Genomic DNA, 22,371 nt, shown 5'->3' on the forward strand with positions numbered 1-22,371 from the left:
CTGGTCCATTTTGGTCTCTGAAACGATCCATTTGCCTTTGCAAAGCTGTGAGCTTCTCCATGATGTTATCCGTATTTTGGTTCATAGACCCAGTCTGAGTGCAGACAGCTCTGCCCACTGTTTCAATCATGACGGGCAGCCTTGTGAGGCTTTGGACAGCTGTCACCGTCTTCTTAACTCCTCGATAAACCAGGGCAATGCCTAATCCAATCAGCAGAAGACCTGTTATCATGGTACCGAATAGGTAGATATCTTCAACGTCCTCCACGGAAAGAGCCGCCAGACACACGACCCGCCACCTCTCCCACGCGTCCATCGTGTAGCCAGCTGCGAACGTTCCGTCAGGGCAGACAGGTTCCCCCGAACCCAAGCTTCTCGTCGAGAAGATGGTGTCAATTGCGTTGAGAGACCAGTTGATCAAATCCATGATGACTTAGTTTGAAGAGCAGTGCTGAGAGAGTCTCTCAAGTACAAGACAGTAGACTAGATATGACGAGAGGAGCAAAGCAGGGAAGATAAGGGTAGGGAGAGGGTGAGAAAATGCGACCGCCTTCGTTGAGAGCCAAGAGAGAAATGATATTCAGCATGCCAGAGCGAATTGCAGAGGTTATGAAGAACAAGGGTCAACACTGTAAATATTGACTCTTTGCATATGACTCTGTAGCTGCATGTTGTTTGATTGACAGGCAGCTAATGCACTAATGTTACACACCTAATTGATCAAATACACTTTATAATTCCGGTCTTGATGAGGCATTAATGTAAACGCAGTCGGTTTGGTCTAAAGTGTATTTAAACAGTGGGACAAAAAGTTGGACTTGAAGTGTACATGCAACCGAATTGAGCACTGTCTAGTAGGCTTTGTCATATAGACTATTAATCAAACAACAATAACAAGGAAATGGGACAAACCACTCTCTGCTTTTGGATGAATAACTTTATAAGTATTAATGTAATATAATAAACCAGTGACATTTTTATTAATGATATTTCTTGAAAATATTGTTCGTTTTTTAATAATACTAACCCCTGATGTAGACAGTGTGTTAATTGGTATAATAAATTACCAGGAAATTAGAGATGGTAAAATAATATATAATTAAGCTTAGCCTTTATAAAGATCAACGTTTGTACAGCAATAATTCAGCAGAACATTCCACCAGTCTCAAACTTCAGAAAATTGTGCATCATGCATTAGAATATAGAGAACACAACTATTTCTGGGCTTAAAAGATACAAGAACTAAATCAATGTGGAACATCGTATCTCAAAAAAAGGACAATGTGGCCTCCCATGTGCTACTTAAAAAATAATTCCCACAAAAATGAAAAAGTCCTTATCATTTACTCACCCTCATGCCATCTGTCTTTGACTTTCTTTCTTCGGAACACAAATTAAGATTTTTAGAAGAATATTTCAGCTCTGTAGATCCATTCACTGTAAGTGAAGGGGTGCCAAAATTTTGACGCTCCAAAAAGCACATAAAAGCAGCATTAAAGTAATACATACAACTCCAGTGTTTTAAACCATCACTTCAGAATTGATATGACAGGTGTGGGTGAGAAACAGATAATACATTTTAAAATAACAATAAATAATTTTTTGTCTGTGTTTGATTATTTGGAAATTTTATTAGACATCTTAGTTGGAGGAACAGGGGTGTTCTACAAGTGCTCCAAGAGACACAAGCGAGGGAACACGCTGACGCGCTTGTGAAGCTTCATCAACGCGGCTTGAGGAGCTATTCCCCGGGCGAATGTCTGCTCCCTCATCAACAAAACAGACAAACTGATTCTGCTCACTCAAACAAATAAGGACTTTTCTGTGTTTCATGGAAACCTGGACAAATGAAGCCATCCCTGACAGCATACTACATCTGCCGGGCTTCCAGCTGTTTAGGGCGGATAGTGTTGCGGAAACATCAGGGAAAACAAGAGGCGGTCGAACATGCTTTTTTATCAACAAATGCTGGTGTACAGATGTAACAAAATTGAAAAAGATGTGCTGCCTAATTTAGAAGAACTCTTCATCAACTGTAAGCCATTCTACTCACCACGGGAGCTTTCCTAATTTATTCTAGTGAGTGTGTACATCCCGCCACAAGTATGAGTGAACGCAGTGTTGCAACAGCAGGCTGATCACATCACAGACACGGAGCAACAACACCCATACTCTCTTATCATTATTCTGGGAGATTTAAAAAAAAAAAAATAACCTCACCTGTGAACTGCCAAAATACAAATAACACATCACATTCCCCACAAGAGAAAGAAATATACTGGACCACTGCTACACAACTGTAAAAATGCATATCACCCTGTCCCATGTGCAGCTTTAGGACTCTCTGATCACTGTCTGCATCTTCTTCTCTCGACCTGCATGCAGAAACTAAAATCAGCTAAGCCTGTAGTAAGGACTGTAAAGACTACAAGCCTGCTTTGACTGCACTGATTGGTGTGTTTTTGAAGCTGCAGCCACAGACCCGGTTGACACAGATACTGTGACATCATAATTCAGTTTCTGTGAGAATAAGTGCATCCTACAAGGACATTTTATCATTTAATAATGATAAACCATGGTTTACAGGAAAACTCAGACAGCTTTGTCAAGCCAAAGAGGATGCTTACAGAAGTGTGGATAAAATATCGTACAATCAGGCCTAAAACACAGTTACCAAGGAAATCAGTGTGGCTAAAAGATTCTACTCTGAAAAGTTGAAAAAAAAAAAAAAAAACAGTTTTCAGCCAACAATCCAGCTGCCTTTCTGAATGTCTGTGCTGACCAACTGGCCAACATCTTCACATAGATCTTTAATAGATCACTGGAGCGGTGTAATGTTCCCTGCTGCTTAAAATGCTCCACCATCATTCCAGTCCCCAAAACCCCAAAATCAGTTATGACTACAGACCTGTCGCTCTCATGTCTGTGGTCATAAAGTCATTTTAGAGACTGGTTTTGGTCTACTTGAAGGACATTACTGGACCCCTGCTAGTCCCCCTTCAGTTTGCTTACTGAGCAAACAGGTCTGTGGATGATGCTGTCAACATGGGACTGCATTATATCCTACAACACCGCAACAGACCTGGGACTTATGCAAGGATTCTATTTGTAGACTTCAGTTCAGCCTTCAATACCATCATGCCTGATCTTCTCTCAAACAAACTAACCCAGCTCTCCATGCCAACCACAATCTTTTGGTGGATCAAAAGCTTTCTGAAAGATAGGCAGTAGTAGTAGTGAGACTGGGGAAAATTACATCCGGGACCCTCACAATTAACACTGGTGCTCCTCAGGAATGTGTTCTCTCTCCACTGCTCTTAACCCTGTACATTAACTAATATACTGCAAAGGACACCTCCTGAAGTTTGCAGATGTCACCACGGAAATTGCCCTCATCCACGACGGTGACGAGTCTGCATACAGATGGGAGGTTGAACAGCTGGCTCTCTGGTGTCATTCAATAATGATAAACCATGGTTTATAGGAAAACTCAGACAGCTTTGTCATGCCAAAGAGGATGCTTACAGAAATGTGGACTACTCTGGTGTAGTCACAACATCGTTGAGCTGAACACACTAAAAACAGTGGAGATGATAGTGGACTTAAATCCCCCTGAACCCACTTGCACATGTACATATGCCATTCTATGTTATATGTCCTATTATTTGTGTCTATTTATACTCTTTCCTTGTTTTATATTCTGTGTCTCACTGTAATATTCTGTGCACTTGCTTGTTTCTCCTATCACCAAAATAAATTCCTTGTGTACGTGAGCACGTTTGGCAATAAAGCTACAGTTACAATTTTTTTGTATCCTGATTATGTAATACGGTTACAAGTATTCTGTTACTCCCCAAGACTGCTGGCACCAAGACGTTAGCAGCAGATCCTTTAAATCCTGTAATTTGTGAGGTGGAGCCTCCATGGATCAGACTTGTTGGTCCAGCACATCCCATAGATGCCCTATCAGAATGAGATCTGGGGAATTTGGAGGCCAAATCAACACCTTGAACTCTTTGTCAACGGTCTCAAGAATCATTTTTCTGTGTGGCAGGGCACATTATCCTGCTGAAAGAGGCCACTGCCATCAGGAAAAACTGTTGCCATGAAGGGGTGTACGTGGTCTGCAACAATCTTTTGGTAGGTGGTACGTGCCAAAGTAACACCCACATAAATGCCAGGACCCAAGGTTTCCCAGCAGATCATTGCCCAGAGCATCACACTGCCTTCGCCTGCCTGCCGTCTTCCCATGGCGCATACTGCTGCCATCTCTTCCCCAGGTAAACGATGCACAAACATCCAGCCGTCCACATGATTTAAAATAAATGTGATTCATCAGACCAGGCCACCTTCTTCCATTGCACCATGGTCCAGTTCTGATGCTCACGTGCCCATTGTAGGTACTTTCAGCGTTGGACAGGGGTCAACCCTCTGACCGGTCTGCGGCTACACAGCACCATACGCAGCCAGCTGCAATGCACTACGTGTTCTGACAAATTTCTATTATGGCCAGCATTACGTTTTCAGCTATTTGTGGTACAGTACCTCTCCTGTGGGATCAAACCAGACGGGCGCCCATGACCCTGTCCTCGGATCACCGGTTGTCCTTCCTTGGACCACTTTTGGTAGATACAAACCATTGCACCGGAAACACACTACAAGACCTGCCATTTTGGAGTTGCTCTGACCCAGTCGTCTAGCCATCACAATTTGGCCCTTATCCAAATCGCTCATATCCTTATGCTTATCCATTTTTCCTGATTCCAACACAAGCAATTCAAGAACTAACTGTTCACTTGCTGCCTAATATATCCTACCCCTTGACAGGTGCCATTGTAATGAGATAATAAATGTTATTCACTTCACCTATCAGTGGTTTTAATGTTGTGGCTGATCAGTGTATGTCCTCGTGCAACCCTGTGTACACATGCATGGACGTTGCATTTTGGATTCGCTATACGCAATGTATTTTGACATATGGAGTCTTGTTACAAAACAACATGATGCCGATCACAGTGGAATGTATTTGGGAGAAACACCAATAAAACTACATAGATTTATCACAAAACGCCACGCTGCTAAACACAATTTATACTAATGAGTACTTTAGGAAATTTTCCCTTAGAAATCCAATATTTACAATAATACAATAATCAAATTTATACAATTCCTTTATATGGAGTTATTATGAAAATAAGGTGCATCTCTAATTTTTCTGAGACCAGTGCATGCTGGAGGTTAAGTCATTCACTAAATAGAGAGCAAGGAAGCATCCTATATCTTTCCTATGCAGCAAGTGCATACACTCCTAAAATCTGACCAAAAGTTCAGTTTCAGGCTGCAGATGATGTTTGGAACACTCAACATATTTGGCAGACATGGGACAATGGTCAGCCTGATCTCACAGTGAAATGGGAAAGAGTAGATCAACTTTTCTTTCATCAAATTCTGTATATGTTGACCGAAATTTCGAAACACTGCCCCCAGTGACCAAAGCGGTAAATGTTGTAGGGCATTTGGGTGCGTGTGAGCTCCATTTATGTCCAGGAGAGGCCGCTAAAGGCTAGTAGTGAAGCAAGTTGTTTTCAGCTTTACAGGATGTTATACAATGAAGAGAAAAGCATATTTTTACAGATTGTATCCCCAACCCAAAACTTACCTTAACCATTAGTGGAGTAAAAAGTAATGTTAGAGGAAAAAGTGAAACTTCTGAATCATGCTAGTCACTGATTATTCAAAAGTGGTTACTGCCTGCTTTGAAACCTAGTCTCCCACACAGCTGATGCAATGCATCAGGTGGAAAAGTAAACACATTGAAACCACTGCAAACATGTCTGATAAGAATGCTGCATGTCAGCACGTCAGCATACAGTCCTAGGCTTCTAGGGTACCGAAACTCAGAAACATCATGCCGACTTCATGTGTGATCATGTTGAAATGGTTATCAGTACATAGATTCACAATTTATAATGTAGAATTTTATTTTAACATGGTTGGCAGTAATTGGATGATGCTGGCCATTACTTTGAATCAGAATTAATTATGCTAATTTCTGATGAAATGTCTGTAACATCTCAAAAACATGAATAACCAACACTCCTGGAAACATAATAAACAAAAAACAAAAATCTGATCTATAAAAATCTTTCCATAGCTTGGTATTACTTAAAACTTCATAACTTAGTTCTGCTGTCCACATATAAGGACATACATTTTTAGGAAAACTATTTGCTCTAGATATTTTTCTGTTTTTCCTGTTTATAACACTAGATGACACTGGGACAATGACACTTACTATGTTCTCCCAGAAGCTGGTGCAGCTTATCAAAGGGATCTATCGCATCACATCCTGTATTGGTGTTGGACTCTCCGCTCTCTTTACCCGCAGGGTTGCTGCCGGTATAGCTGCAGATAAAGGAGGGCAAGATAGTGGGATAGTTCATACCCCCGTTTAGTCTTGCAAGTGATGGCACACCAGCCGAAGTGCTTGTTTGCACTTGCGGGGTCTCATGAAAGTCCCCTTGATAGATACTGTGCACCGATTGAGTCCTGGAAGAAAGATTCTGCACAGCGGTTGGCTGAGAGGACACGGTAAGTTGTGGCCCTGTTGTGATAGACCTCATTTCCAGAGCCTCGCCGGGTCCCGTAGTGGCCAGAGGGCTGTGGCTGCCGTTGCTGAGGTGACAGTGCTGACGTTGGTGCTGCTGGATGAGGTTATGGATGGAGCGGACCCAGTGGCTGCCACCTTTGTGCCTGATGTGACTATTGGCTCCGCCTCCACTCCCTCCTCCCCCACCCAGCCCACTGTTTGGATTCACTTTCTTTCTGCGTTTGTTCTGCCAGCTATGGTAGATGCGGGAAGCACGGCGCTTCACCTTGCGGCACAGGTGGCTGATGTACCTGAGCATCTCCTCGTAGCAGCTTCCTGGCTCTGAGTAGCTGGCGAGCGTGCTGTCGTTGGAGAGGTAGCGTGCTCTCTGTTCCTGCATCAGCTGGTTCTCACGTTGCTTTGTTTCAGAAAACTGGGTGGCTATTACAACCAGGCACAGGTTGATCATAAAGAAGGAACCCACCTGAGGGACACAAAGGACCTTAGCACCATGAACCAAACACCAACCTATGCGATAATTTTATCTCTATAAAGAAAGATCATGAAATATTCTAAAATTAAGCATACTTACTATAATAAGCAATATAAAATATATAAAATTGTAAAATGAGTGTGCATCCATAACGTAATACATGATGTCCACCCATCCTTCCAAAGTGATAACCTGTGAAAAACAAAGAGAAGAGAAAATTAGATCAAATGAAAATGAAATGCTTTAAGGGGTTGTTCACACAGGACATATTTTAGGTGCTCAACGGAATCGGACAGTAGGGACGTTTATAGGATCATACACAACTGCTAATGTAAACATTCAATACGCTTGTCCATAAGAAAATATGCTTATCTTGCTCCCATATTCAGCTGTTTGGTTCATTGATTTAAAACTGACAATGATTTGCTGCTTTGCGTGTCAAAAGATTAACTATTTTTAAATGGCACTCATGGCGTGAGCAGCTGAAAAATGCCAAGACGCACTGCATTGGCCATAGACATCCATTGAGTGCATGATAACATACATATGCAAGCAGCTATAAAATAGAACAGATGGAACATAAAAACGTATTTGAACAGCCCTATCCACAGAGGATTTAGGTGATCATTTTAATCTGTGAAGATGACTAGTGGTTCAACCATTAAGTCACTTTTTGAAAATTCATCGGGGGATTAAAAAACCTTGCAAGTTCATCACATTGTTTCCCCCAGGTTTTTATAATGTGAACATGAAAGAACATCAAACACCATTAAAAGAAGATCAAAGGTAGAACCATGCTAAGTTTCAATCAATTATCTTAGTTAACATACTCAGATCAAGTCAAAGAAGACAAACTACATGTGAATCATTTTTTTTCTCTCATATTCGGTTTGTTAACATAAAGTGCATGACACTCCAGCCCTAAGTAATAGTACATTTTCTCCCTGTCATACAGGAATTTTGAAATATTGTTGGAGATAAAAACTTTCCAGTGAAAATGAAGTACAAAGGACATATAAATCAGAGAAAAAATACAGCAAAGCCTTACAGGTCAAAACATGGGGTGATGCCAGAGGTCTGAATGTTGGTATTTCAGGAGAAATAGATTGCAGGCTTAAATCTGATATTATTGGGTCATTTGTTTTGGAAAACATGCACCAGCACCTGAAGCCCTCAGCAAAGTGTTTAATTCCCTGTCAGCTGTAATTTTCATTTAGCATTTGAGCCTGTTTGAAGGATCAAATGGGTATAGTATTGAAGCATAAAGTTTTCTCACTCTTTTTCTCTTTTACTTAATCTCTACATGGTTGATAATTTTAAACCAGCATAGGACAGTTTGCTGGTCTCCCAGCCTGATCAGGGCGATCTTTTTGATAGTTTAAGATGTTTTGACCAGCTAAACCAGTTGAAAACCAAATTGTAAAAGAAAGACCAGCTTAAACCAGATAAAACCAGCTTCAATGTTTTAGCATTACATTTTGTGTTTCTGGAAAGTAAAATGTAATTTTATTTAATTTCTGTTATTAAAAAAAAAACAAAAATAAACAAAATATGAATCTTTTTTACACTGACTGCAGTGCATCCACATATTCAGTCCTGGAATAGCTCACTCGATAGAATTGTTAACTTTGCTAAAGGGCCAGAACTGCAGGACACACTTAATTTTTACACCATACAGTTGAAGTCAGAAGTCTTCATACACTAAGGTTGAAGTCAGTAAAACTAATTTTTAACTGAATATAGCAGAGCAATAATTTAGCATAAGTGTCATTTTAATTGGCTGTAATGGGAAAGATGCCAGACTGACCAAAATTGTCATTTACAATTTAGCTAGTCACATCACTGATACAGTTACAGGAGAAAGAGTGTGTACCCTTAAGATTTATTATGAAGTATTTCTGTATAAATTGGTCACAACAATAGACAAACACAGTATGCTAAAACAAATAACACACAAATAATGATACTTCCATGTCTTTATTGAACACAGTGTGTAAACATTCACAGTACAGGATGGAAAAAGTATATGAACCACTGGATTTAATGACAAATGAATCCTCCTTCGACAGCAATAACCTTGTGGATACCAAACATTGTGGATCAGACCTGCACAATATTCAGGACGAATTTTGCATCATTTCTCTTTCCAAAACTTTATTTTTGTATTAATTTGTGTTTTAAGCAGATTGTGTTTGTCTATTGTTGTGACTTAGATCATATATCACAAACAATTTATGAAAAAATACAGATAAATACAGGCATCTGTGAACATTGCTTATGCATAAACATGCATAAGTTGTTTTAGAGCAGCATGCTGGGAGCATCTTACAAGAGCAATTAAGATCGTATGTTGAAACAGGTGAAAACACTTCAGCCCTTCTGCTACAATTGTAAATCCTGTGCTGTCATTAACCCAGCCAATAGTGACCCCACTTGACTGACCCACTTGTAACGATCGAACAAATGAGACTGGCATTCATTTTCATAGAATTGAGCACAGGTCTCATTTTGTGTCCATACGCTGGGCCCAATGCACCCCCAACCAGGATCATGTCTGCGCATATTAAATACTCTTAAACAGGGCTTTGTGCCACTAGTCCATCTGTGATGATTTAGCCCTGCCGATGAGAATGGATTGAAATTGTTGATGAGTGAGGCACTCTTTTTTCTGATTTAATTTCCACAGGCATGATACCACTTTCCAACCAAAAAATCTCATCATTTTACAGAGCTTCTTGAAAGTAGGGGGCAGAAATGACTAAAACAGACAATTACTTAAAGAAGATTAAATCTTTTGGTGTGGTTGGAGTGTGCTTAACAAGACTTTATCCTTTACAAAGAAAATTGAACCATTAAAAGTTGTAAAAAGCCCTCATCTATCTTTGGAATAACTAGGGCCTTTTGCTTAAAAAGAACAGTGGCACTTTCTAATGCAGTCTTCAACAGGGGGCTGTGGTTGTACTACATGGGTCTGCCAATTATTAGTTTAGTTATAAGTTAGTTTTTGTAAAACGTTAAAATATTTGTTAATTATGCAATATTAAGATATCTTTAGAAAGTCTTACTTAAGTTAAGAAACTAATGTTCAGCTAAATGTTTCATTGTCCCTCCCACATCAAAATGTATTAACGGAATATTCAGAGTTTAACAGCATTTGTTGCAAAATGTTGATTATCACAAAAAAAAATTCGACTTGACCCTCTTTTTCTTCTAAAAAGCAATTGCAAGGGACCAATTTTTAGAGGGTTTAAAGGTTTTCATCATGGCAATGAAGTTGTAAAATTGGCTAGAACTTAATACAGAAAAGGTTATTAGCGATTTCTTCACACTAAAATCGTGTTAACACACATATTGTTTACGTCTTTTGCCTATACTTCTAAAAAGAAAGTATTTACAGTTAACGTTTACAGATTGGCCCCAATCTGATTCATCCTACAGAATAATGACTGTCGCTTGTGTCTGATGACCAGTGGTGGTTAGGCTTATTTACTTAATGATCTGCACTTGGGTAGTCCCGACCCTGACGTGCTGCAGGAACTGCGTTCTGCCACTGACCTCGCTGTCAGATCCACGAAGGTCACAGCGCAGGCACTCGGACGGGCGATGGCCAGCCTCGTGGTCCAGGAGCGATACCTCTGGCTGAACATGGTTGAGATGTGCAACGTTGACAAGGCACGCTTTCTCAACGCCCCCGTCTCCCAGCTTGGCCTCTTCGGTTACACCATCGCTGTTACCTGCCCCCATCGCCGCAAAGCCCCACCCCGTACGTCAAAAGCGATCGTCCCTCTAGTGCCCCTTGCGTAGAGTCTGGACGCGTGGCTTTCGCTGTCCAGCCCGTCACGTTGGTTGGCCTGGACCATCTGACACGGCTACGCAATTCAATTCGCCTGGCTCCAGCCTCGTTTCAGCGGTATTCACTCCACCTCCATATGCGGCAAAAAAGCCAGCACTTTACAGGCAGAGATCACGACTCTGCTTCTCAAGGATGCGATAGAGCCCGTCCCTCCAGCCGAGATGAGAAGGGTTTCTACAGCCCTTACTTCATCGTACACAAGAAAGGCAAGGTTGCGACCAATCTTGGACTTGCGAGTTCTCAACCGGGTCTTGCTCCCGGTTCAAACTCCCGTTCAAAATGCTGTTCATGTGCCTCGCTCTCTTGTGCCTCTAATACAATTCCAGAGGCACCTGGGGCATATGCCATCCTCAGCCGTGGTCGTGCCGCTCGGGTTGATGCATATGAGACCGCTTCAGCACTGGCTTCAGACTTGAGTCCAAAGATGGGCATGGCGCCGCGGCACATACCGTGTGATAATCACCCATCAGATTTCAACCCTTGGACAGACCTCTGTTTTCTACGGACCGGAGTCCCCCTACAGCAGGTGTCCAGACATGTTGTGGTCACCACAGACGCCTCTCAACAGGGTTCGGGCACCTTGTGCAATGGGCACACTGCAGCTGGCTCCTGGGCAGGACCCCGGCTACATTGGCACATCAACTGCCTAGAGTTGCTGGCTGTATTCCTTGCCCTGCGGAGGTTTCTCTGGCTGAGTCGGAGCAAGAACATCTTGATCCGTTCAGACAGCACTGCAAAGGTAGCGTACATAAATTGCCAAGGCGCCGTTCGCTCTTGTCATATGTCACAACTCGCTCAGCATCTCCTCCTTTGGAGTCAGCAGTGACTCGCTGCGCGCCACTCAAATCCCTGGCAACTGCAACACAACGGTGGACGTGCTGTCACAACAGGTTTCACCCAGCGGTGAGTGGAAGCTCCACCCCCAGGTGGTCCAGCAAATTTGGGGCCAATTCAGCACGGCACAGGTAGATCCATTTGCCTCCCAGGACAACACTCACTGCCCGCTCTGGTACTCCCTGACAGAAGCTCCACTCGAGACAGACGCATTGACACAGCTGGCCCAGGGGGCTGCGCAAGTATGCATTTCCCCCAGTGAGCCTTCTTGCACTGATGCTGTGCAAGATCAGGGAGGACGATGAACAAGTCACCTTGGTGGCTCCTTATTGGCCCACCCAGACTTGGTTCTCGGATCTCACGCTCCTCGCGACAGCACCTCCCTGGAAAATCCCTCAGAGGAAGGACCTTCTTTCTCAGGGATGGGGCATCTTCATCTGGAACCTCCACGTCTGGCTCCTGGTCTGAGTGATCTACCACCTGCCGTCGTAGACACAATCAACCAAGCCAGAGCTCCCTCCACAAGGCAACTTTACGCCCTGAAGTGGCATTTGGTGTTCTTCTCGAGCCGAAGACCTGCAGAGATGTGTAGTTCGGTCAGTGCATTCATTTCTGCAAGAGGGGAGGCTGTCTCCCTCTACCTTGAAGGTGTATGTAGCTGCTATCGCGGTCCACCACAACGCAGTGGACAGCAAGTCCTTGGGTAAGCATGACTTGATTATCAGGTTCCTTAAGAGGCGCCCGGAGACTGAACCCTCCACGGCCAAGCCTGTTCCCCTCCTGGGATCTCTCAGTGGTCCTCTCGGAGGAGCTTTAAATGTTCTGAGCAGCTCTTTGTCTGCTTTGGTGGGCGGCAGAAAGGGTATGCCATCTCCAAACAGAGGTTAGCTCACTAGGTCGTTGACGCCATCTCTCTGGCTTACTAGACCCAGGCCGTTCCCGCCCCCTTGCGGGTTTGAGCACACTCGATGAGAAGTGTGGCATCATCGTGGGCACTGGCCAACGGCACCTCCGGCACCAGCAGGCTGGGCAACACCCAATATCATTGCAAGATTTTACAATCTCAGGGTTGAGTCAGTCTCGTCCCGTGTTTTGTCAGGTCCGAGCCGGTACAATTCGGTAATGCTGAACCACTGACCATTCACAAAGTTGATCCAGTGGTCTTTCTCTCCCAGGTTAGCCACTAAGCGTCGCTTCCTGGATGTTCTTCCTCCCTAGCCTTCTGGCCTGTGAATTCAGCAGATACATTTTTGACCAGACTCACTATGAGCCACAAGTGCTCTGTACTGGGGAAGGGCTCCACAGCCTTAATTCCCTCTTCAGGCAACTCCCTGTGATGTATTTTCTGCAGTATGGCCCCCCTGTGGGCGTACCCGCGTCTCCCTTGGGCAGTCCCACTGCCCCCAGTCACTGTGTTTGTAGAGCTCCTCCCTCATCAGGCAGGACCTACCACCGCACCGCTCTCACATGCAGCTTCACAACATGCGGCTTCACAACTCACGTGGTGTATTTGCCACATATCACCTCCCCCTAGTCTGGGCAGGATGTGGCCTCCGCAGGGCCTTTTCCCCCTGAAAGAATAGGATCGGGAAAGACCTTGCTCCCATGCTAGTCATGTAGCACCTGTTCCCCCCCTCAGGGATGCTGGGAACCTAAGGTCTGTATATGACACCTTTTTCTGGGGGCGGTGGGGAGGGTTATGTGCAGCCAATACAGTTGCTTCTAGCACGCAGCAGCCTGCTTGCACCTGTGTCAGCAGTTCACGTAACACGGTCTAGTGCATGTCGCTTTTGAATGGGACCCCTGGTGTCACTTAATTTGACATAATGTCGATTGAGTGACAGAAGGGGAACACTGTTGTAACCTCCGTTCCCTGAGGGAGGGAATGAGATATTGTGTCCCTTCTGCCACGACACTAGACCTACCACTGTAAACGGCCGTACCTTATTCTTGTCTCTTCAGCGCAAAAACCAGACTAACAGACGCATGCCCACTCCCCTTTATACCCATATGTCCGTGGGCGGGACATGCAAATTCTGTCTGCCAATTTCTCATTGGCCTTTTTTCAAGTTCAGAGGCACGTGAGGCTCCTAAGGAAGACCCCTTGTGTCACTTCATTCGACACAACTTCTCGTTCCCTATCCATGACGTTCTCGAGTTTTCTACTGCCACCGGACGCTCCCACAACATTTCTGAGAGACTGAGTGAGGAAATCTCACAGCTTCTAATCAAACATGTAGCTTAAATTTGTGGTATGTATATCATAAGAGAATTACTGTAAAATACGGTTAATTTTAATAATTTGATATGCTTATATTCCTTCTGTTTATTTCTCAAAATGCATGAATAAAGTAGGCTTTTCCCCAGATTTCAACTAGTCCTAGCTCAACCAGTGGGATGCTACCATAGAGGACTTATATCTGTGAAATGTTCAGGTTCCTATGTGGTCCCCCACCGGAGATAATCAACCCGAAAGCGGGGGGAAATTAAAAAAAAAAATTCCACTTTCTCGTCCCCATAAAAATAAAATGTCTCTAACCTGAAATGTTCTGCATGCAAACTATACTTACCTAGGTACCCTCTAAAAAAATTAGGACTCCCATTATAAACTGACCCTGAAAGTGCAACTTTCAGTAATCTTGATCATTACATAAGGACTTAAGTTCTAAGGCTAAGGAACAAGAATGTGCAAAATGTTTATATATGTACATGCAACTTGTAAGGTCCTTTAGAGATCAGTTTTTGTTCCAAGGAGTTACGACCATCCTGAGCTGATATTTTTAGGTTTCTGTAAACATCTGTATAACCAAAATTTGTCATGCGCCAGGACACAAAGATGGTCAATGTGGTTAAACCAAGTAAAATACAAAACTGGTGGTTTAGCAGTACTAATACACAGTGGTAATCACAAAAAAAAAAAATCTGAAATGAAAAATGGTCAAGCAGCCTATGTTAGACCACTTGATGGAGTTACCCTACATCATTTATGATTATTTTAATGGCTTTGCAATGTAAAAATTATAAAATATGTAATGTAAATACATTAATATGGTATTATCTGCATGTTATTATAGGCCAGGTTTAAAATGCAAAACTAAAATGTATACAACATGTAACAGGGTGTCCCTGCTCCGTCTCTTTATCCATGAAGGGTATTTGGTATGACAAAAATGTTGTAGACTCCTATTCTAATGCACTTCATCCATTCCCACAGTCTCCCACAACAAAAAGACTGTGATTTGTATTACAAACACCTCTATGTGAGGCACTTACCTGGAATATCGCAATCCAGGCATATCCAATATTATCAAAGTTCACTGCCCCTTTATGGGGGTTGAGCTCCCCAGGCTGACACACACTGTAATACTGGTTCCAGTTAACACAGGTGTTCTTGCTTGGTTCATCAAGGCCAAAGTAGACATGTCCCGGTAGAGGTGCTTTTAAAGAGCACTCCACATCGCCCTCCTTGACAGGGGGCACTGCCTTGCAACGCAGCATGCCGTTCTCCTTATTGGTGGAGCAGATGAAGGGGTTGTCCTCACCGTCTTCATGCATGAAGTATGGACTCATGAATGACAGATTATAGAGGCTGTGGAAATACAGAGCATTGCATTTGTTTACTAAAACAGACTCCAACTGAAACATTACTTGCTTGAATCATATACACATTACCAGTCAAAAGTTTAGATACACCTAGTGCACTTATTCTTATTGTTCCAATTTTACATATGTTACAACATTATGGAATTATGGGTATTATGAATTGACCAAAAATGTTGAACAAAATCAAAAACATCTTATATTTGAGCCTTTTCAATGTAACCACTCTTTGTCTAGATTACTGATCTACACACTCGGGGTGTAGTGTGTAAATAAATATCCAAGAAGTTCTCTGTTGACGGCTTTTCCTTCACTATCTGGTCAAACACATCAATTTCAGTTTTTCCAATTAAAGTTTAGTTTTGTAAAATTTTGTAAAATCATACATAGGGACAATTTATATTTCTCTATAAAACTAATTTCTTGCATTTAAGCATATGACTTTTAGATCATGAGAAACATAAATTCAGTCGCACTTCGTACATTTCGGTATCATGAACTAACAATTACAAATATATAATTTTTACAGTATTTATTTATCTTTGTTGATGTTAGTTAAAGGTTTAGTTCACCCAAAAATTAAAACTCTCATCTTTTACTCATCCTCATGCCATCCCTGATGTGTATGACTTTCTTTCTTCTGCAGAACACAGAGGCAAGATTTTTAGAAGAATATTTCAGCTCTGTAGGTCCATACAATGAAGTGAATGGTGACCAAAACTTTGAAGGTCCAAAAAGCACAGACAGTCATAGTAAAAGTAATCCATAAGACTCCAGTGGCTAGATTAATGTCTTACATTCCGTTTTGGTGAGAAACAGATCAATATTTAAGTACGTTTCACTATATTACATCCTGTTGTTTTTCAAATCGAATCTACTCGGGACCCAGTTCACGCTGCCTCTTGCATGACGTACGCGCTTTGGCATGTTGATGTGAGAACTGATGCGATACAACTGGAGGAGCAGCTCAATTTGTTTACAAGAGAAAGCTGTTCACAAGCTTTATTGTTTTTTCTTTCATTTGAACATGCCAGCACGCTTACGTCACCCGAGAGGGCTGTATGAATTGATTTCCTCCATGGACATGCTTTGGGGAGTGACTGGAAGTAAACAATTATACTCTAAAGGACTTGAGTAAATATTGATCTTTTTCTCACCCAATCATATCACTTTATAATACATTGATTAACTACTGGAGTCGTATGGATTACTTTTACTATGACTGTCTGTGATTTTTGGAACATTAAAGGTCTGGTCACCATTCAGTTGTAATGTATGGACCTACAGAGCTGAGATATTCTTCTAAAAATCTTTGTTTGTGTTTAGCAGAAGAAAGAAAGTCATACACATCTGTGATGGAATGAGGGTGAATAAATGATGAGGGAATATACATTTTTGGGTGAACTATTCTTTTAATAAAAATACATACATAGTAAATTAACTAATGTTAACAATTACAACTTTGATTTTAAACATGTATTACTATTTGTTGAAATTAACATTAACCAAGATTAATAAATGCTGTAAAAGTTTTGTGCAAAGTTATTTCATGTTCACTAATGTTAACAAGTGCAACCTTACTTTAAAGTGTTACCTCAATGTGTCAAAACCTTTAACTGTAAGTGCATTTTTAAAATCAATAATCTACTAAACACACACATACACACAATGGTGCAGTTATCTTTATGAGGACTCTCCATAGACCTAATTATTTTTTACTGTATGAACTTTAGATTCTATTCCCTAACCCTCACCCTAAACCTAACCATCACAAAACATTTCTGCCTTTTTAAATTTCACACACACACACACACACACACACACACACACACACACACACACACACACACACACACACACACACACACACACACACACACACACACACACATGTTGTGTTTCCAAGTTTTATGGGGACTTTCCATAGACATAATGGTTTTTATACTGTACAAACTTTATATTCTATCCCCTAAACCTAACCCTACCCCTAAACCTAACCCTCACAGAAAACTTTCTGCATTTTTACATTTTCAAAAAACATAATTTAGTATGATTTATAAGCTGTTTTCCTCATGGGGACCGACAAAATGTCCCCACAAGGTCAAAAATTTCGGGTTTTACTATCCTTATGGGGACATTTGGTCCCCACAAAGTGATAAATACACGCTCACACACACACACACACACACACACACACACACACACACACACACACACACACACACACGTTGTGTTTCCATGTTTTATGGGGACTTTCCATAGACATAATGGTTTTTATACTGTACAAACTTTATATTCTATCCCCTAAACCTAACCCTACCCCTAAACCTAACCCTCACAGAAAACTTTCTGCATTTTTACATTTTCAAAAAACATAATTTAGTATGATTTATAAGCTGTTTTCCTCATGGGGACCGACAAAATGTCCCCACAAGGTCAAACATTTCGGGTTTTACTATCCTTATGGGGACATTTGGTCCCCACAAAGTGATAAATACACGCTCACACACACACACACACACACACAAGAAAAAGAAAACATACTCTGAAGTCATAGCAATACCTGGAATATCTTGTCACAAAAGGTACTGCTAAACCATTTCAGAAATTAAATCATCTGTTTGTGAGTAAAGACCACCAAATATCTTTACTTTTATAACCATCATCTGCAGTACTTCAAATAAAATAAAAATAAACTTTTACCACAATCTGAAAAAACACTTCAGATCAAGGCAGGTCAGCTTTAGAGCTTAATAATACCTGACATATGAAAATGTTGTTGCTCTTGCAAATCTGAATCACAGGGGCCATTACACACATGCACTTACAGAGCACTAATTTGTTCCATTACATCAAAATATATGACTTCTACAACAATCCATTTTGATAACCACAGTCTGTACTCATGACAGGCTCTCAAGACTTATTTCTCTTTTACCTTTTTACACAGGGCATAAAAGGTGTGTACATACAGTACAGTGCTCGTGGGCTGATGCACTGAACACTGATTTTCTGCCAGGGTGTGATGTTCAGTTTACAAGCCTGTCAGCGGCTGAAATGCCATTGCTGATGGCAACAGTTGGCTGCCACTTTGGATCATATCTGAAGAGCTGACATGCTCCCGGAGGACATAGGGGGAAATGAGGAGACAAGGGGACAAAGCTGGCGGTTAGATAAGAGTCTGACAGTACTTACGCTTTCGCGTCATCTGCCATGAAACAGCGATTCCTAAGAAGTCCCGCCCAGAGCTGCACACCGACAATGCCAAATATAAAGAAGACAAAAAAGCACAGCAGGAGGACGTTGCCTAACATAGGCAGAGTATCTAGAAGTAGAGTGACCAGTATCCTCATACCTGCAGAAACAGGAAATAGAGGCAACATCATGTAAATTGTTTTGTGCACAGTTATTACTGTTTTAAGGTTTGCGGAACTTTCGTATGCCTTATTTTTTAAAAAAAGAGACACAGAAATTAGTGATAGACCAATATATCAACATATCTTCTCTATGGATAATACAAATATTTTCTGTTTCAAATATTTTGTGCTTTATATTATATTTATATATAAATATACACAGTATCGACTATCAGAAACCCTGCTTTATACATGTCACATTTACATTGACAGTAATTTATTTACCAGGTGCCTTAAGGCAAGAGGCAGCAACATGAGTGATGCAAAACACATTTTTACATATCTCATAAAAGTACAGGCCAGAATAGAGATGAATGTGATACACAGTAAAAACAAATGGTGAAGGAATAACTTTTAACAAACAATGAAAGAAATCTTCACCGTACACCTGGGCGGTTGTGGGCAGGGGTGTAGGCAGGTGTTGTGTTAACCGAAAATTCTCCGTCATTTACCAAAAATGCATTAGTTTTGACCAATTGTGTTCGAAATTTCTCTGATTTAATTACTGCATACGTCAATCATTATGTCAGTGTGTCACTACATGCTAATAAAGTACAAAAAAATTATAAGACCAAAAAGAAAGTGTCTGTGTCACTTTATGTTGATATCAGGCACACTGAAATAGTTCTGTGAACTTGTGCATATATGCGCTTTTTCAACATTTCCGACAGAACGATTAAAGATTCTGGGTGATAGATAAAGATATTTTCTAGCGCAGGACAATGTCCATACAATAGAAAAATAGAACAGAAAAGTTTACTGTGGCAGGGCGGAGGGCAGGCCGGGTCGTGATCCTACACACGCGGTCCCGTATTAGGCTAATTAAGCCTCCGTGAGGGATAAAGGTCGACTGCAGAGGATCGTGCGGGAGAGAGAGATCGTTTACGGACATGTCCGTCATATGTGTGTGTTTTTCTTTTGTCTAATACGGGACCGGGTGTGTAGGATCACGACCCGGCCCCGCCCTCCGCCCTGCCACAGTTACAATGTCATTAAGCTTGTTTATTTATGAAATTATGAGTGTGTAGGACTTTATCAATTCTATTTTTCCATTGTAGAAAGCATTGTAGAAAGAGTGCATTGAGAAAGTGCATTATCAGTTGAGTGTCAGGTGAAAGTAATATATTTATAGAAGTGTGACATATCAGCCATTTAAAAAGAAGAATCAGTTGACCAGTATAAATAAATAAAGTGCTTTATTATTAAGACAGATGATTAGCATTTATCATTTCTGTTGTTAGTGGTAGTTGAATAATGTAAGCAGTATTTGTTAGAATTCTGTAAAATTCAACAAATAAAGAATATGATAAAGGGAAACATGTATGAGTTGAATGTTTTATGTAATTTTATATGCAACGGCCGAATTACAATAGAAAGTGATTATCCCTTTTCCCTACACTGAAGGACAGATCCCTTGATGTGGGCACTCTTTCTTTTGTTTGCAATGACCCATCGAGTAGCGTCCCCTTCCTGCAGTGATTTCCAAACGCAAAAATGCAGTTTGGAAAACGCCCAACATCATTCTAATTAGAAGGCCACACAAGATCCTGTATGGTTTAATAAAATGCAAAACCTTTTTTAAAATAGGCTCTTAAAATAAGGATGACACCTCTAACCTAAATTGGTCCCACATGTAATAATGCTTGACAGAGCAGAGAAATTGCATATTTTAAATGCACTGCTGAGGGACCCCAGGGACTCGCTGTGTCTGACTTTAATGGACAATTACGACTAAAGCCCTTGATACAGCAGAGATAAGTGAACTGCCATCATCCCCCACTGCAGGTTACAGTGAAAGTCAAACTAGGGCTGCATGATTTTGTCAAAATCTAGTCAACATCAATATTATTGTATTGAAATACAATATGTATTGTGTTAATTTTGATAATAGTATTTCTTTCACGTGGCATTGCAAGACAGTGAGAACCTAAAGCCTTTATATTAGCTGAAAACTGCAAGAAGACCTGTGAGGTTTTTTTGTGTAGTTTTACAACATTTTATAATATGATCTTTATAATATGCCAACTTTCTATCCTCAAAACTCGATTTTCTGCCCTAATAGAAATTCAGTTTTTGCTGATATGCCTTCTGCATACTATGACAAATTGTCATTCTTCTGTGTATTAATGCAGAGAATAATCTTATATTCCTGTCTGGCCCAATGTGATCTTAAAAATAGGAGATATAAAATGTCAGTGTAGAACTAAGGATTACCATAAATCTCTAAGGGTTGTATTTCTTATGCTAATATAAACTTGCATCAAAACTTTCAATGCACTCACTAGTGCATTTATTGTTTAAATATTCAATGCACTTTCTCAATAAATAGGAGGTCACAAAAATGGCATGCATAATAATTATATATATATATATATATATATATATATATATATATATATATATATATATATATATATATATATATATATATATATATATATATATATATATTTTTTTTTTTTTTTTTTTTATTGCTATTTAAACTAGTTTTAAATGGAGGATTGCATACACACTGCATGGCATGTCAACTTCCCAAAAGTACTTAATGTAAACTATCCATTTAAATAATCTGTTTTAACTGTCACATGGACCACATGGTCCTTTAATCTAGACAGATGAACTGTCTTCAGTGTAATACCAAAAGTTAGAAGGGATAAGCCTGCAAGCATGAATGTTCAGAGATATTCGTTTCATGCTGAATAAATGCCCTGTTAACTAGAGATGCTCATTTCAGAAAATTCAGTCCTGTCTATCAATGTCTGAGCTTTCTTGAGACAACAAAACAACAGTGAAGAACAGTGAACAGGAAAACATCAGCAAACATCATAGAGCAAAGTGCCCCCTGAGAGCAGCAATGCATCCGGTGGAAGCGTGTGACTAATGTGTTTGAGGTGGGTGTGTATGGCAGATGTAATTTAAGGGCATGGTGTGGGGAGGAGAGAGCCTTAAATGGTCCTGTCTGAGTGGAGAGAGAAGGAGAACATCCTCTCTGTGGACTGCATCCCTCCCACCTAAGACAGCATGGAGCCACAGGGCTGTTTGGCCACTTTAATGAGACCCCTGGAGAAACAAGTGGTCACATAGTGGAAGGAGATGCTAACTTTAAACATGCTAACTCGCTCTTGTGTAAACAGAGATGAGGGAAGACAGTTAAAACATCTGAATTCTCTTTCTCTAAGAGGTATGTATTCAGTTAGATGAAGAACTTACTTCACAACTCATGAATTATGTTCTGGGGCCAATTGCACCTCCCATGTGTAAGTTACAACTTAGCCTGGTTGTGGCATAAATGGGCACTATGCAAAAATATACGCACAACTAAATAATATTTAGAGTTTAAACCATTAAACAACATAAAACTTGGTGAAATGCAACCTTATATGGACATTTTATAATTAGGGAAGCCTTCGACCAGGAGTAGCAGTTGGAATAAAAAACGCAAATTGATTAGATGACATACACACACTGAGCATTTTATTAGAAACACTATGGTCCTAATTAAGTGCCTGTCATGGTCTTATGCTGTTGTAGCCCATCCGCCTCAAGGTTCAACATGTTGTGCATTCTGAGATGCTATTCTGCTCAC

The 22,371-nt window shown here is 40.9% G+C and overlaps 1 protein-coding gene across 2 annotated transcripts in view; it reads right to left on the reverse strand.

Moving 5' to 3' along the window:
* LOC127652669 (voltage-dependent T-type calcium channel subunit alpha-1H-like) overlaps positions 1–22,371 on the reverse strand; it is a 94,498-nt gene that overhangs the window by 62,631 nt on the left and 9,496 nt on the right. For both annotated transcript variants that reach the window (XM_052138958.1, XM_052138957.1), the window contains exons 4-7: positions 18,565–18,724; positions 15,043–15,358; positions 7,182–7,274; positions 6,296–7,073 (exon numbers count right to left, since the gene is read on the reverse strand). In XM_052138958.1, coding sequence (XP_051994918.1) covers positions 6,296–7,073; positions 7,182–7,274; positions 15,043–15,358; positions 18,565–18,724 — 1,347 coding nt within the window. The remainder of the gene's footprint in view (positions 1–6,295; positions 7,074–7,181; positions 7,275–15,042; positions 15,359–18,564; positions 18,725–22,371) is intronic.

Source organism: Xyrauchen texanus, chromosome 12 (assembly GCF_025860055.1).
Source record: "Xyrauchen texanus isolate HMW12.3.18 chromosome 12, RBS_HiC_50CHRs, whole genome shotgun sequence".
NCBI classification, from domain to species: Eukaryota; Metazoa; Chordata; class Actinopteri; order Cypriniformes; family Catostomidae; genus Xyrauchen; species Xyrauchen texanus.